This window comes from Tenrec ecaudatus, chromosome 15 (genome assembly GCF_050624435.1).
Source record: "Tenrec ecaudatus isolate mTenEca1 chromosome 15, mTenEca1.hap1, whole genome shotgun sequence".
Taxonomy (NCBI): Eukaryota; Metazoa; Chordata; class Mammalia; order Afrosoricida; family Tenrecidae; genus Tenrec; species Tenrec ecaudatus.
In genome coordinates, this window is record NC_134544.1 from 26,299,933 (window position 1) to 26,313,537 (window position 13,605).

At 53.6% G+C, this 13,605-nt stretch overlaps 1 protein-coding gene across 1 annotated transcript in view; it reads left to right on the forward strand.

The window, feature by feature from the left end:
* Positions 1 to 13,605, forward strand: part of MYO5B (myosin VB) — a 169,098-nt gene that overhangs the window by 84,896 nt on the left and 70,597 nt on the right. Inside the window, exons 15-17 of the mRNA XM_075533231.1 lie at positions 9,851 to 10,009; positions 10,969 to 11,066; positions 12,891 to 12,977. Of these exons, the coding sequence (XP_075389346.1) occupies positions 9,851 to 10,009; positions 10,969 to 11,066; positions 12,891 to 12,977 (344 nt within the window). The remainder of the gene's footprint in view (positions 1 to 9,850; positions 10,010 to 10,968; positions 11,067 to 12,890; positions 12,978 to 13,605) is intronic.

The window sequence follows — 13,605 nt, forward strand, 5'->3', positions numbered from 1 at the left end:
CCTGAGCCCAGGTGTCCAGGGCATCTAGTGGAGGTGGGTCACGTGGACAACTTTTACCTTAATTTTTGGCTCCCAGCGGGGGAAACAGGTGCTCGGTGCAAACCCAATTGTTCAGGCAACCGGCGCTCAGCGCTCCATCTCATCAGAGGGTGCGAGAACTCCCCGGAGGTCTGCGTCCCCAGACACAAACTCTTCCCCGCACCCAGGTGTCTGTTTTAGAGCACTGATTCGGTGCTGTTTTCCTTTTTTTGATTAGAGATGAAATATAGGCTCACCCAAATTCAAATCGTCTAGAAATATATCAAACCATAGTATGCTTTCCCACTCCTCCCCTACCTTCCCATAAACTCCCATTCTGTGTGTATCAAGCATGTAGCAGGGACATCTTTTTTAAAAGATGAAAAGCAATCGCATCAGGTATCATTTAACCATTCATTGGCCATTACATCTTGGACATTGGGCTGCCAACCACCAGGACCGAGGTTCAAACCCACCAGCCACTCGGTGGGAGAAAAAGAAGGCTGTCTGTTTCCATAAATACTTGCGCCATCGGAAGGCCTACTTTGGGTTTCCGTGTGTGGGAATTGGCTCAGTGGCAGTCGGTTTGGTTTGGGGTTTGGCGGCAGACGGAGTAATTCAGCCCAAGACTAACCCACAGCACCACCAGGCTCCTCGGGAGCATATCATTCATTGCTATGTCCCTGCGTGCAAATTCATTAGTTTACTTGGCGTGCTTTTACGTTGTGGGGGGCTTAATGGCTTTTTAAATTTCACACGGCATCCCTTACAAGAAATGAACAACCCATCGTGAATAATTAAGTAAGTCCTCTGGGATGGGAGACTCCCATCTCTCCACCAGCCAGAGAGAGGCTTGAGTAGATCTCCCACCGAGAGCAGTGAAATAAAACGGTGTTAATGAGAATGTAGTTAGTAAAGCCAGTTCCTCAGTAAGAGGCTATAATGTAGCTAATTACTTTCTCAGCTATCGGAGAGCTATAAATAGAGCCTAAGCACAGAAATGCATCTTAGAAACACGACTCAAAGGCTATGCCATTTGTAGACTGATTTGTGTGAAATACAAATGTCAATCTTTTCCTCCTGGCTTTTGTGTGTGATACAAAAAGCGACCTTTGATCTGGTCTAGAAGCAAATCTTAAGAATTTTGGCCCCCAAAGGTTTCCTTCATCAGCTCCCCCGAGTGGAGGCGGCAGGGACAAGCAGGAGTGGGGTGCTTGGGCCAGAGGTATGGGTAGCCAGGCCTGGGCTGGCAGTGCTGGGCAAGGACACAGGTAGTCCTAACTCTCTTCCATCCCAGCAGAAGGTGTGCTCCCAGGCCATCCTGACCCCAAAGCCTCCTCCCCTGCTCCCTCGCAGGTCCTGATGTCTCCGAGTCACCGTGGCATGGCACAGGCCGGGCAAGAACGCTCTCTCCTCTCCGTCTCCCGCTGCTGCTCCTGGCTGCAGTTCATCCAGGGACGGCGCTGTACAATCTGCACGCGTCCCCTGATGCCCGCCCTGCTCTGCTCCTCAGAGGCGACACGCACATCCAATTCTGAGCAAATGCATTTGCTTTTCAAATAGACGGGCTTTTAATATTTATTTCTTTTATCGCAGCTTTATGGAGCGAGAATTCCACACATAAAGAAACGTTGCTTTCAGGTGTGCTTAAAATGCTTCCAGTTCAACTTGGGTTTGTGCTTGGTGGCTGAAAGTTTCTGTTAATATTTAGACTAAACAGGTCGCTGTGTAACAAAAGAAGCTATTTAGTGAGTACAACAGGACCACCCCCTTTCCAAAGGAACGCCCATGTTTGCCTTAAAAAAAAAAAAAAGAGTGCTGAGACTTCTCTTCCAAAGCCGATTTAAAACCATTGGAAACAAAGTATTTCTCATCTAAAGCCTGACGTTGCCTCTCCCCTCTCCCCCTTTTCTTTCTTGTTTAAGGATAGGCTGGACCACTTAAAAGAACTGATTGGAAGGATCGTGTATTTTGGTATTATTTTGTCTTCTGGTCCCACGGGAACATTCCAGTACTCAGATATGAGTAAAGCAAAGAGGTTTGTTGGGGAGAAGGTCAAGTTTGAAGCAGGGAGACGAAATTCACCAAGTGAAGCTAAGCGCTGGAGGAGCTGAGGGAAAGGCAGAGAGGTGTCCTGGTCACAGGCTGAAGGGCCGGAGGGATTACTGTAACTGTAGGACAATAGCAAGGGAAACTGCTGCAGGTTTGCTACACCCCCCCACTCCTCCCCCCTCCCCCCTCCCCGCAGGCTTCCTAGAACCAATCCAGCAGGTGACCCTCTGAATACTCACTTAAAGGCCTTCCTGCACAGCAGGGGTTCTCTGCCTTCCTAACACCTGGACCCTTCGTACAGTTCTTCATGTTGTGGTGACCCCCAACCATCAATCATTTTCATTGCTTACATCACCACTGTCATTTTGCTACTGTTATGAATCGGACGACCCCCTGTGAATGGGCCATTCGACTCTAAAGGGGTCGCAGCCCCTGGTTGGGAACCGCTGCCCCAGGGCATGTTGAACAAACACTCGCCCTGAATCCTCCTGGCAAGCAGTTCCTCGCTCACCACAGCCTCGCCTCTGCCAGGGTTTGCTGAGGGTGGTTGAAACCTTTCACCAGGGTCTCAAGGCTCCAACCGCAAGCTGTGTTCCTAGAGCAGGCAGGAAAAGAGGACAAGCTAAAGTTTAGCTGGGGAAGAACCGGAGCCCGGACTCAGACTCAGGGCAGCCGTTTCCAATCATGCCAAGCCTCTCCGTCTGAGAGCTTCTCACACAGTCTGCACTTGCCGACAGCCGGTTTTTAAAGGTCCAAGTCCAGGCAGGAGGTAACAACCCAACTCCTCTGGTGTCGGCGGTTGTTTGGTGCCATCAAGCTGGTTCTGACTCAGTGGGCCTCTCTGTCATGCACCAGGACCCTGGCTGATCCAGCACCGTTCGTCCAGTCCTTGCCAGGAGTGAGTCTGTCTGTCTCCCTGACTCTACTTTTCCCTGCATGATGTCCCTCTGTAGAGACCATTCCCTCCCGAAAAAACATCCTAGGCGCATTCGATGAAGTCTCATCGCCCTCACTTCTAGCCGGACTTGGGTTTGTTCTTCCGGCAGCCCTGGTGTAGTGGACATTCTTCACCCGGAGTGAAATTCAAAGAGTGAGTTATTTTAGTTTCATGCATCTGTTTTTAAAGGAAATATGCTTCATTTTCCTATCAACAGAAGTGATCCGGTGTGATGTCCCAGGTAGCAGCTGTGTCTATGGCCACAATTGACCTTGTTCTTTAAATTGTCAAGCGGTCTTTACACCGCCTTCATGTACTTCTTCTAATCCCTTTTCAAATGCACTTGCTTCAGGCTTTTTAAAACCCATCTTTAGACTTGAATAGCAGAGAAATCCAAAGCCTAGTACCCACGAACACATTTCAGATAAATGACAAACAGCATTTGGAAGTGCCGGGTCTGTCTGAAGGTGTTGGCTGGGTGTCTGGGGGTTTACATGGAGCACATGTTAGAGAGGCCCAGCTGGACACTGCTTCCTAGGGCTGCCCCAGGGGAACTGTAGTCATTCCATTACCGGTCACGCAGTCAGCAGGCAGGCTGTCCAGCAGCTTCAAAAGCCTAGTTAGAGCTCGAGAGTTACAGGAAAGGAAGCTTTTCCCTCTCTCAGAACCGCGTGCTTCTAGGACTGATAAAAAGAAGGCAAAACATTGGCACGTGCCCACAGTAGAAGCCTACGGTTGCTCAAGAATAAGGATGAAGCTAGAAACACCGCCTGGCATGAATGGATCTGGGAAATGTTCTGCTGAGTGAAGTGAGTGAATCGCAAGAAGACAAAATAGCGTGTGGGACCAACTGTTACAAAGATGCCAAAAGAAATGGACTTTGACGATGACCCAGGGTGGAGGGCAAGAGAGGGCAGGCAGAGCAGTGGGCTAGAGGGCAGATGCGTGCTCACTTGGGTGCAGGGGAAGACAATAGCTATGAGAGGGAGAAAGAAAGGCAAGCATGAAAGGGAGGGCTGGGTGGGACAGGGCATGTGAGTGAGAGGGTTGACAAGTAGTTGAATACAAAAATGATCGTCTGAAATGTAAACCCCCAGCCAATCAGAATAAATTATTACATACATCTATATTTACCTTTTTCACAAATTTGTCGTGGAGCAAGCATTCCGTGATTATTTTTCATTGTGAGTTTGGGTTTGGGTCGAGCGAGAATCCCTGGGTTGGAGAGGATGGTCTGGCTCCCTCCGGCTCAGGGAGGCTGGGAGCGATCATCATGCTGCTGGCCTGGGTTCTGCTGTTCTGCAGCCAAAGTTAACCACAGCTCCTGTGAGCCCTTCAGCCTTCCGGCCAAACTCGATTTCTCTGTATGTTCACTGAGATTATAGAACAAACTCTAACTAGGATGTGAAGTCTGCTTCCTCCCGACAAACTCTTCTCCCCCTAAATCCCAGAGACTCTTTCCCATTTCCAAGTGCAGTCGGAATAGCAGGGACATAGCTTCTCAAAGAAAACGCCAATTCTGCAGACTAAATCTTGGGGTGGTGTGTGTACCCGAATTCCAGCACAGGGTTGCCTTGGGTGCATACTTCAATTTTTCATTCGCTTCGTTACAAATCCTTTCTGTAATGTACAGAAGAAGTCTGACTTCTTTGATGAAAGCAAGCGAAACCAAGCCCACGGTCATGGAGTCCATTCGGACTCCCAGTGGCCCGGCACGGTGTTCTTGAGCCCCAAGCCCTGAGGAGTTCTGAGTGAGAACTGCCCACCTAACACCCCCCCAACCCCCACTCAACACCTAACCCCTCCTCCACCAATGGAGCGCCTTAAGAGCAGGAGAGAGGGGCTGGGGATTGTAAATCCGCCCACTCATGAGGCTGAAGAAGTTTATTGTCTGGTTTTGATGCATCCTCCTGTGACCTTAGGACTGGCAGGTTTCTCACAGAGAAAGCCATTTATGCTTCCTGGACACTAGACCCCTCCGACTGGACTTAAGACACCCGCCCCCCACAGTTGAAAGTACAGTCCGGTAGCTTCTATTCGTGACCCCAGCACCTTGAGATTCTCTGAAGTGCAGAGAGCTGTACATGATTGAGAACAATTCGCTCAGCCGGGATTTCCCGTTGGCATTGGTGGGCAGTAATGTCTTTCAAATGGGAGCCCACCTTTGCTCTTCCCACCATTTCCCTACGGAGATGTCTCAGCGCTGGTCAGACTAGGCTGCTTGGCCCTCCTTCCTCACACCTCCAGCACCAGTGCGTGGAAACCCTGGGCCTTGGCTGTTCTCTGTGCCGTCACTCCTCTGCTGGCGCCTTCTAGTCCTGCCCCCCACTCCCCACTTCACCCCCAACACCACCACGGGCGAGCTTGACACACGAGATGGCAGCTTTCTGCCACGGACGGCGCGGATCAGCCAGCCGGTCAAGCAGTTCGCCCGTAGGTGGGATTTGTATGTAGAGAACACTTGAGCTGCTGGGTAGAGAATGTGTGCAGGTGTGCCTGGAGGTAAACGCGTTCAAGTTTGAGGTGACTGCCATGGCCCTGGAGAGAGCTTGCTAGGCCTGAACTAGGGCAGCGGGATTCTGATTACGTAATGGGCGGTGACTGCTGCAACAACACCGTGCGTGATCCTTGGGAAGTGGGTGGGATCGGAGGGTGGCAGTCTGTAACCTAGATTTAGGAAGACTGTGGTGCGGGCGAGGGTGCACGGGCCACGTTGACTTGGGAGTTCCCGGTGAACAGCCAGACTGGGGATGATCTAAGAAACGCACCGATGTTGTCAGCACGTTGACACACACAGGTTTCAGCCACCAGCTTTCAAGGGCACGCTCACGAGTTGTCTTTACCGGGGGGGTGGCAGCGTTCTGATAACGTTCCCCTTCCGAGAGAGCGTGCTTCTGACGGAGCGGCCCTGTGCTGCAGGGAAGAGGAGGAACGGGAGCCACTTTCAAAGCTGCTGAGAACGGGAACCGATTGGTCCTCTATGGGCAGCTCAAACTGGGATGTATCCTTGCTGGTCTCGGGGACCCTTAACTGGGGTGCCCTGCCAAGCCACCTGTGGCTGGTATACTTTGGGCCTCTTCAGGGAAGCCTTTTTTGACTGCACATTATAGATGCCGCAGTCGCTTCAAGGGGGCCCTGTGGCTGGAATTCAGACTGTGCTTTGACCAGGAATATGGAAGGCCACCGTGGTGCCAGCCTTTTCCAGCTGCCAAAGTCGCCAGCGGTGAGAAGGCGCGAGACCATCGGGTAGAGAGAACACGATGAGCGAGTGAAACTTCATCCGCGTCTCCTCAGGTTCTCAGGAGAGATCCCTCAAGGTAGTCCAGTGGGCCCATGCCTGTCCTGGCTGAGGGCAAGGGTGAAGAAGCCCCACGAAGATGGCCCCCACATGCCTTATACCCCTTGTCACGGCACCCTGGAACTCAGCCGTGGTTACCCAATACGGCTGCACCTGCCTTGGAGGGGGCTTCTCCCCTAGATCTCGCAGCCACGTTCAGAGAAGTGTCTTGCTGTGCTACCCGCACCCTTGAGCCACTTTGTCCCAACACCAGACTGCACAAGTGCTCTGGCGTCTCTCATCGGCAGTTCCTTCATGCCCCTGCCCATCGGGTATCTGACCCCTAAGGAAGGGGTGAGCCAGCGTGTCCACTGAGTGTAATGGACTGGAGCCCATGTTGATACCCTTCTAGGTCCTCTCGTGGACACTCAAGTGTCGCAGGCCTGTGAGGGGGTGCTATTGGGTTACTCGGTGAATTTGGGACTTGTCCATTGTACTCCCCACGCTGTCGGCACCATGTCTGTGATGGTGACGGGAATGCACCGACTGGACCAGGCCGTGACTCTCGGTGGGTGGGCAGGGGTTATCCTCCATGGTTGGCTTTGAGGTAAGCAGCTGATCTGTTGAGAATGGAGCTCCTTGGTGGGTGTGGCCTGCATCTAATACACACGGAGGCTCCAACAAAGCTTTCTTGTCTGGACCCTGCATCTGGTGCATCATCCTCTGACCTCCATTTCCTGGGACAGGAGCCCTTTGCCCTGAAAACTTGGGGACTCGCCAGTCTCCACACTTGCACAAGCCGTTTCCTTGAAATGTGTGTGTATATCTCAGCTACATGGATGGATGGATGGATGGATGCATGCATGCATGCATAGATAGATCGATTGATAGAGTTTGCACACATACAAACATACAGATGAAGGGGCTTCAAAATGTTTACTTAAAAATTCTATTTTAATTCCATTTTCCCATTTTGAAGTCCCCTCGTATGTGTGTATGGTCATAGACACACATGCACTCATGACTCATACATGTGGTAGATACGTGGAATGAAAGGATGATGAAATTTTCCCATGAGTATTTTGAATCCCCATCACGTCTGAGTACTTGGCCAGAATGAAACACGCTGGGTGAACCGGGACGTAGGTGGTTAGAGTCCAGGGAGTCGTGCCCAGGTGGTGTCCCATTAAGCAGCCTTCTACCATCCCTCAGGTCTGAGCTGCCCTCCCGGGAGAGGAGGCTGCACCCTGAGCGAGGCCTCGCTCACCTTAGCCAGAGCCCCTGCTGTGCATCTGAGCCTGGAGTCAGTGCAGGGGCTGCTTCACGGAGTGCCTGCCCTTTTCTCTGCTTCCTCTGGTTGCAAGCTAGGCCTCACCCCCGTTGGTCTTTCCCCTCCTTGATGTGGCGTGTGTGTGTGTGTGTGTGTGTGTGTGTGTGTGAAGGATGCCTTTGTCTATCGAAACAAGCCCTGACCTGGGAATCTACAGGCAAGGTCCCAGGCCTGGGCAAGCCCATGCTGGCCGCTGTGCTGGGTGCTTGAGGGACTGGAGGTTGAAGTGGGAGTCTGGTGCGCCCCTTTTCCGCATTCTCCTGTGTCTTCACCTCCACAGGAAGGTGGGCCTCGATCTTCGTGGCTTTTCCTGCTCTGAAACAGCAGTGCTGGGTTTCCTTGTTAGCTCCGAGACGTAACTTCTGCCAGCATCTTGGCTTTTTCATTGGAGACAGATTTTTCATGTCTATGAAAGCAATCAAACTCAATCAAACTCAATCCTGTCCCGAAGTTTATGAGCTTGGCACCCTTCTCTGCGTACACACTCCATCGCCCGTCCTCCCCTCGGGCAGAGGGGGCCCAGGAGCAGCGTGTGTGGCAGAGGGGCATGGAGTGCTCTGGGGAAGGAGGAGCGTCAGGGACACAGGGCTGGACCTCCAGGCAGGGGCTGACTGGGACAAGCAGAGAGAAGGAGTGGGGCGGGAGTGTTCCAGAGGGAGTCAAGCAGTGAGAAGGATGCAGAGGGAGGAAGAAGGAACCCGGTGGGGAACGGGGCGGCCAGGGGACCTGCTGGCTAACTCAAGAGCCTTGTCTAACAGACGGGGTGAGAGGGGTGAGCATGCGGCTCCGTGGAAGGTGAGGGTATGAAGTAGGGTGCCTCCGGGAGTAGAAGAGCCAAAGTCTGAGCAGTGGCCTCCTTGCATTCCCTTCCCCCTTTCCCTCAGTCCGATGGGCCGTGAGTGGGGCCTGTGTGGGCCACGTTGCCCCTCTCCCCACCCCCCGGCAAGTGTGGGGTGTGTGAGGTATCCCCGTGGAGTGTTCCTGTGGCACTCTGGTGAAGAGATTCAGAGAAAGGCTGCCCTCCTGTCTGCTCAGAATGACCCTGTGGTTGTTGCTAGTCCATAGCGACCCGTAGCGACCCATAGCGACCCGTTGCTAGTCCGTAGCAACATGGGTCAAAGCTAGCCTTCCTCATTGTTCTTATAGGTGGGGGCCCACGGCCGCTGTGTCATGTGCCAAAACCTCCTCTTGTCACCACCCTCTGCTTTACCGAGCATGATGTCCTTTTCCAGGGACCAGTCTCTCCTGATAACGCATCCCCAACCCCGCATTGCAGGTGTAGTGCCGCCATATCCCCAGTGAAGAAACAAGCGCTTGAGGAAGTTAGCCTGATGAGATCCAATAAGAAGTGTAAAGCGTTTCTCAAAGTGAAGACTTGTAGTAAATCCCTCTTCACCTGGCTGTAGAATTGTAAATGTTACATGCATATAAACTATAATGGATGACAAAAATGCCTATCGTGAATCCTACCACTCTACTTTTTATATGCTATCCCATAATGCAATAATAAAAATAAGAGTCACCTATAAAAACCACAACAACAACAAAGTGTGGAGGGAATGGAGAAAAGGTAGCTTGTTCCAAGCCGCCGGGAAACCATGGTGGGCCCCTCTTTGGGGGCGATGATCGAGTAAGTTGGCCCAGGAAAGCTTTTTGCTCTTCTTAAAACTAAGGGTGCAGTTCACGCCCTTTCAACGTGCACAGCCCAGCGGCTTCTCCCATAGTCACCAAGTGCATCACCGGCACCCCTGTTTAGTTCGCGAGTATCATTACTCTCCTCTCTCTTAGTCACCGTCCCTCCTCGTGGACCCCCTCCAGCCCCTGCAGTCCACTAGCCTCCTTTCTTTTCCTGTGGATGCGCCTCTGCTGGACAATTCAAGAACACGAAACCTCAGCGTGTGGCCTTTTGCATCTGGCTTCTTGGACGTAGGGGAGCGTTTTCAAGGTCCGTCCAGGCCAGAGCATCTGTCAGTACCTCGTTCCTTCCTTTGGTTGGACGATGCTCTGTGACACGGACCTCCTCCGGTGTGAGGGTCACCGACCAGTGGGCGGACGTGTGGGTGGTTTCCTGCGTCGACCAGTGTGAACAGGCACTGCTGGGACCCGTTGTAGATGCTTTCAGTCTTACTCATACGTGTTCTCAGCCCCTTAGGGTGCATGGTAGGACACTGTTTGGAAATCAGTTGATGCAGTAGAAGCAGTAAGAGACCTTGCTCCCTCTTTTCACTGTTTCTAGTTCCCACTGGTGGCTGACTTGTTCCACGATGATAAGGACCCCGCCCCGGCCACCACCACCTCTGGGAAGGGGTCCTCTTCTTCCAAGATCAACATCCGCTCCTCCAGACCTCCCATGAAAGCCTCCAACAAGGAGCACAAGAGGACCGTGGGCCACCAGGTCAGCCCTGGCCAGGCCTTTGTGGCCGGAAGTGGGTGGGCATGGCTCAGGGTGGGGGGCTGCCATCTAGGGGAGGCTGGAGGCGGCCACTGCAGCAGCAGCCAGCGTTGTGAAGAAAGATGCTTCTCCAGCAGGGACTGATAGGAGACAGGAAAGAGGGTGGACTATGACCCAAGGAGGAGCTGTAACCTCTAGTGGGGACCCCTTTGAGGGATTTGAGCTACTTCTTGGGGTCAGGTGGGTGGGGCGAGCAGGCAGGTGGGTCTAAAGGTTTTTCAGGTTGGACTGGAGGGGTATAAACCTCAGAATCAATAAAATTGCAACAACTACTACAGGGTCATTGTGGACTTGGTGTCCAGTGGGTCTCCAATGCCTCAGGGCACCTGGGTGCCCAAGGCTGAGGTCCCAGGACTAGTGATAAGGGGTGCCCAGTGGCCTACACTTGGCCTGTGGTCCCAGTGGCCATGCTTGGCCTGTCTCTCAGCTCTCATCTGCCTTTCCTGTTGTAGGATCCACAGCACCCCGAGTTATCTCTATCAGGGAGTATGCTCCCCACACCTGGTGCAAGGAGCCCGGCAGGCAGGATACAGAGGGATGGGACTTGGGTTCTCTAGCATGGTGGCAGTTATAGAAGCTAAAGCCTTAGACTTCCCCCAGGTCTCAGCATCTCCTCCCCTGTGCTTCCAGAATAAGACCAGTATCACAATAAGCCCTGGCAGTGGTATGATCATGCATTAGGCTGCGATCCGCATGGTCGGCAGTTCGAAACCACCAGTCAAAGGACTGGGCTTTCTACTCCTGTGAACAGTGACATCTGGAACCCCGCAGGAGGTCTCTGTGAGTCAGCATGGAGGAATCATGAGCACACTGGGATGGAGTTTCTCTCTGCTGACTATGCATCCTCAGCGATTCCAAGTAGACCACTCACCAGGTGCTGGCTTGTGTCTCCCTCTCCCCAGTTCCGAACGTCCCTGCACCTGCTTATGGAGACCCTGAATGCCACCACCCCACACTACGTCCGCTGCATCAAGCCAAACGACGAGAAGCTCCCTTTCCAGTGAGTAAAGGGGTCTGAGTCAGTGGTAGCCTGGTTCCTCGCAGCTGCAGCCGGGCCCCAAGGGTATCCTGGGAAGCTTGAGGGGATGGGCACAGGAAGGGCCTGGCAGGGGTCTGCAGCCTCCCACATGGTGGCTAGCCAGGCCTACTTGCCCCGGAGTTTATGTGTAGAATCCAGGTCAGCGGCTGCTTGCCAAGCCCCACTCCCCCCAACACCAGGAGTTCACAGTGGTGGTCGGGGACACGCACACTGGAAACAGACAGAGACCTGTGTGGCAGTGTGTGGCTCAGGATCACATCCAGAGAGGGTCGGGTCAGTGGAGACCTGGGGGACACGTTGAGGATTAAGACGGAGCTCAGTCATTGCCTCAGTCCAGCGGGGTCTGTTACTGCCTCGCACCGGTCTCCCTTCTCTGTTCCGGCTCCTGCTCCCTAGTTTCAAATCCTCTTCCCTTCTTTCCCACAGGAGCTCTGGTGGCGTAGTGGTTACTCTTGGGGCTGCAGTCCACCAGGTCAGCAGTTCAAAGCCACCAGCTGCTCCAGGGGAGAATAATTGCAGTTTCTACTCCTGTGAACGATTCCAGTCTCGTACACTGACGGGCAGTTCTACCTCACCCTCTAGGGTAGCCATGAGTTGGCACCGACCTCAAGGGCAATTAGTTGTATGTGTGTGTGCATGGGGAGGGGGGGGGTTTCTTTCCTGGAATACTGGCCTAAACCTTTACCATGGTCACTCAGACATACTTACAGCCACCTGCTCCATGCCCTGCCTTCACATGCCATGTGGCCAGAGCACCCATCACCGTGAGACTCTGGGCCCCTCTGGGCCCGTACATCATGCCCATCACTGTCTCAGCGTGGTCACGCTGTCCCTCTTCCTGGGTGCTCGACTCCTTCCTGTGTCCCATTGTGCTCCATCCCCAGCTCAGACACCCAGCCTGTGGTGGATCAGAGTGCATACTATTGGATGGGTGAAGGCAAGACCAGTGGGCTGGCGGGAAGGAAGGAGGGTGGGTGGATGTTCTGGCCAATGGATGGAACAGCTGGGCGGGTGAAAAGACACACAGACTGCACAGTGCATTTGCGGACACAAGCGACCTCAGAGGTGCCTGAGAAAGGGGCTTTCCGGTGAGGCTTAGTGGGTGGGGCGTGTGAGCAGTTGAGACGTGACCTGGAAGCACTGTTCTTCTATGTGCTGCCTCGCTCACCAGCCGCCACGGGAAGACATAGATAACACCTGTGCACTGGCCATGTGCCAGCACTGTTCTGCATTTGCAACTCACTACGTTCAGTCTTCCCAGTCACATGAGTAGCAGCTTTGTTATCCATTGTGCACACGAGGCTACGGAGGCCTGCAGACGCTAGCTTTCATGCCCCCTGAGACAGCTGGTGAGCAGTCGTGTCATGGTTCAGACCCAAAGCTGTCTGACCCGAAAAACTCCCCCTTGTAACTGCAGAGCTGAAATAATGCTGCTAGAGCCCCAGGTGGACTCGCTCAGAAAGGGACAGATGCCCTGGTGGGTGGAGATGGCCAGGGAAGAGTCCAGAGAGAGGGCAGAAAAACCTGGGAGAGGTCAGGTAGACAGGGAGGAGCAGCGTATCCCAGGTGAGAATGAGAAGGGACCCGGGGCCTGGAGCAGAGGACAGCGGCTGGGACCTGTGCCTGCCAGTCACCGCTGGATCTCTGTTTCAACATCAGTGGGGCCGCTGCTTCCTCTGTGGCAGGTAGAGGTGGTGGTGGTGGTGCTCGCCTGCCCACCCGCCCTCCTGGTCCATTTGCCGTTCACCAGAGCGTCCACTCACCGTCTGTCTCCGTGTTTTGCAGCTTTGATCCCAAAAGAGCCGTGCAGCAGCTCAGAGCCTGCGGGGTGTTGGAGACAATTCGTATCAGCGCTGCTGGCTACCCCTCCAGGTAACGTACCCCGCCCCCTCGTTTGGAGAAGCCCATTCTTAGGTGTGGTTTCCCAGGAAACGCACTTCCGTGCAGTGGCTGTTTACAGGAGCAGGCCCTCCCAAGGAGCTGCTCCATGCTTAGACTCCCAGCCGGAAGCAGCCAGTTTGGCCTGTGATGGGCAGGAGTCCACAGCAGCACCCTCTGCCCTGGAACACTCGGTTTACGGTGGGCAATGGAACTTCCGTAGAACTTAAGAAACAAAAGGACGCCCTGACGGAGCGCCTGGGCCACGGGCCTCACCTGGGGGTAGAGAGCTGTCTCCGGTCCCTAGAGCTGCTGTAACAGGAATGCCACAACCATGAGCTTTGTGCCCATCGTTGAGGAGGCTAAACCTCCATTACTTAAGGGGCCGCTCTGGTGGGTGAGAAGGTTTGCTCTCTGCTTTGTAAGAGAAGGTCCCTGTCTCTTCAGCTTCAGCTTCCTGGTTCTTTAGAGATCTCCACGAGTCTTGCCATCTCGCAATTCCTGGGTCTAGGAGGTTCTCAGCACAGGGACTCAGGATTCAAAGGATGGGCTCTGCTCCTGGTTCTTCATTCTTGTTGATCGTAAGCTCAAGCTTGCTCATTCTCTCTCTCTCTCTCTCTCT